The sequence below is a fragment of the Pteropus vampyrus genome, unplaced genomic scaffold, assembly GCF_000151845.1.
Source record: "Pteropus vampyrus isolate Shadow unplaced genomic scaffold, Pvam_2.0 Scaffold16, whole genome shotgun sequence".
Taxonomy (NCBI): Eukaryota; Metazoa; Chordata; class Mammalia; order Chiroptera; family Pteropodidae; genus Pteropus; species Pteropus vampyrus.
In genome coordinates, this window is record NW_011888797.1 from 10814270 (window position 1) to 10815927 (window position 1658).

Below are 1658 nucleotides of genomic sequence, written 5' to 3' on the forward strand. Positions count from 1 at the left end.
CCCCGCGGGACAACCCCAGAACCGCCTCTCCCAACAGAACCACCCAGCGGGAAAGCGCCAGAACGTCCTGTGCCCCGCGGGACAACCCCAGAACCGCCTCTCCCAACCGAACCACCCAGCGGGAAAGCGCCAGAACGTCCTGTGCCCCGCGGGACAACCCCAGAACCGCCTCTCCCAACCGAACCACCCAGTGGGAAAGTTCCAGAACGTCTTGTATTCAACCGAACATCCCCAGAACCTCTTCCACCCAACAGGACAACCCTCACCCCTCTTCTTTTCGGCGGGACAACCCCGGAACCTCCTCTCAGTGCTCCACCCGACAGAACAATCCTGGACCATCCTCTCCCCGCCGCTCCACTCAGCAAAATAATCCCAGGAATTCTTCTCCCCATCGTACCAACAAAGACATTCCCTGGGCCTCCTTTCCCCTCCGGCCGACCCAGAGCGATGGTCCCCGAAGCTCTTCCCCATCTCGCTCCAAGCAAAGTGAGGTTCCCTGGGCATCCATTGCGCTCCGGCCAACCCAAGGCGACAGGCCTCAGACCTCATCTCCCACGAGACCAGCTCAGCGTGACCCACTCCAGTCCTCCTCCACCCCCACCCAGCACCACTCACCAACCCAGGCCACTTCCTCCTCCCACAGCCCGGGCCGCCACAGTGCCTCTCGGACTTCCTCGCCTCTGTACCCCGCTACCCGTGGGGCATCCCAGACCTCTTTTGAGTCCTCCCAGCCTTCATGGGCCGTGTGCATTGGGCACCGGGACGCCCCCCGTGCCTCTTCGCCTCCTCGCTATTTGCAACACGACCCCTTCCCCTTCTTCCCAGATCCTCATGCCTCTGAGAGTGAATCGCCCCGCCATGAGCCACCCTATATCCCCCCAACTGTGTGCATTGGACACCGGGATGCCCCCCGGGCCTCGTCACCCCCTCGCCACACCCAGTTCGACCCCTTCCCTTTCCTCCCAGACACATCAGATGCTGAGAACCAGTCCCCCCAGCACGACCCACCTCAGTTCCCCCCACCTGTGTGTATTGGGTACCGCGATGCACCCCGGGCCTCCTCCCCACCGCGCCAGGCCCCAGAGCCCTCCCTCTTGTTCCAGGATCTCCCCAGGGCCAGCACCGAGAGCCTTGTCCGCTCCACAGACTCTCTGCATGAGCCCCCCTACATCTCCAACCCTGTATGCATTGGGCACCGAGATGCACCCTCTTTCTCCTCCCCACCACGCCAGGCCCCGGAGCCCTCCCTCTTCTTTCAGGACCCCCCTGGGACTAGTATGGAGAGCCTGGCCCCGTCCACAGACTCTCTGCATGGCTCCCCAGTGCTGCCCCCCCAGGTGTGTATTGGGCACCGGGATGCACCGCGAGCCTCCTCCCCGCCCCGCCACCCACCCAGTGACCTAGCACTCCTGGCAACCTCACCTCTGCCAAGCAGCTCAGGGGGCTCCCGGGGCTCAGCACCCCCCGGGGAGACCAGGCACAACTTGGAAAGGGAGGAGTACACCGTGCTGGCCGACCTGCCCCCGCCCAGGAGGCTGGCGCAGAGGAAGCCAGGGCCCCAGTGCAGCAACGGGGGCCGCACCCGCAGCCCTGGCCGTGCAGAGGTGGAGCGCCTCTTCGGGCAAGAGCGCAGGTGAGCCCAGGGCGGGGTCGACCCT

The 1658-nt window shown here is 65.1% G+C and overlaps 1 protein-coding gene across 1 annotated transcript in view; it reads left to right on the plus strand.

Annotated features, from left to right (window-relative positions):
- Positions 1-1658, plus strand: part of TRIOBP (TRIO and F-actin binding protein) — a 52793-nt gene that overhangs the window by 10635 nt on the left and 40500 nt on the right. The window contains exon 6 of the mRNA XM_023527427.1: positions 1-1633. This exon is cut by the window's left edge and continues 35 nt beyond it. Coding sequence (XP_023383195.1) covers positions 1-1633 — 1633 coding nt within the window. The remainder of the gene's footprint in view (positions 1634-1658) is intronic.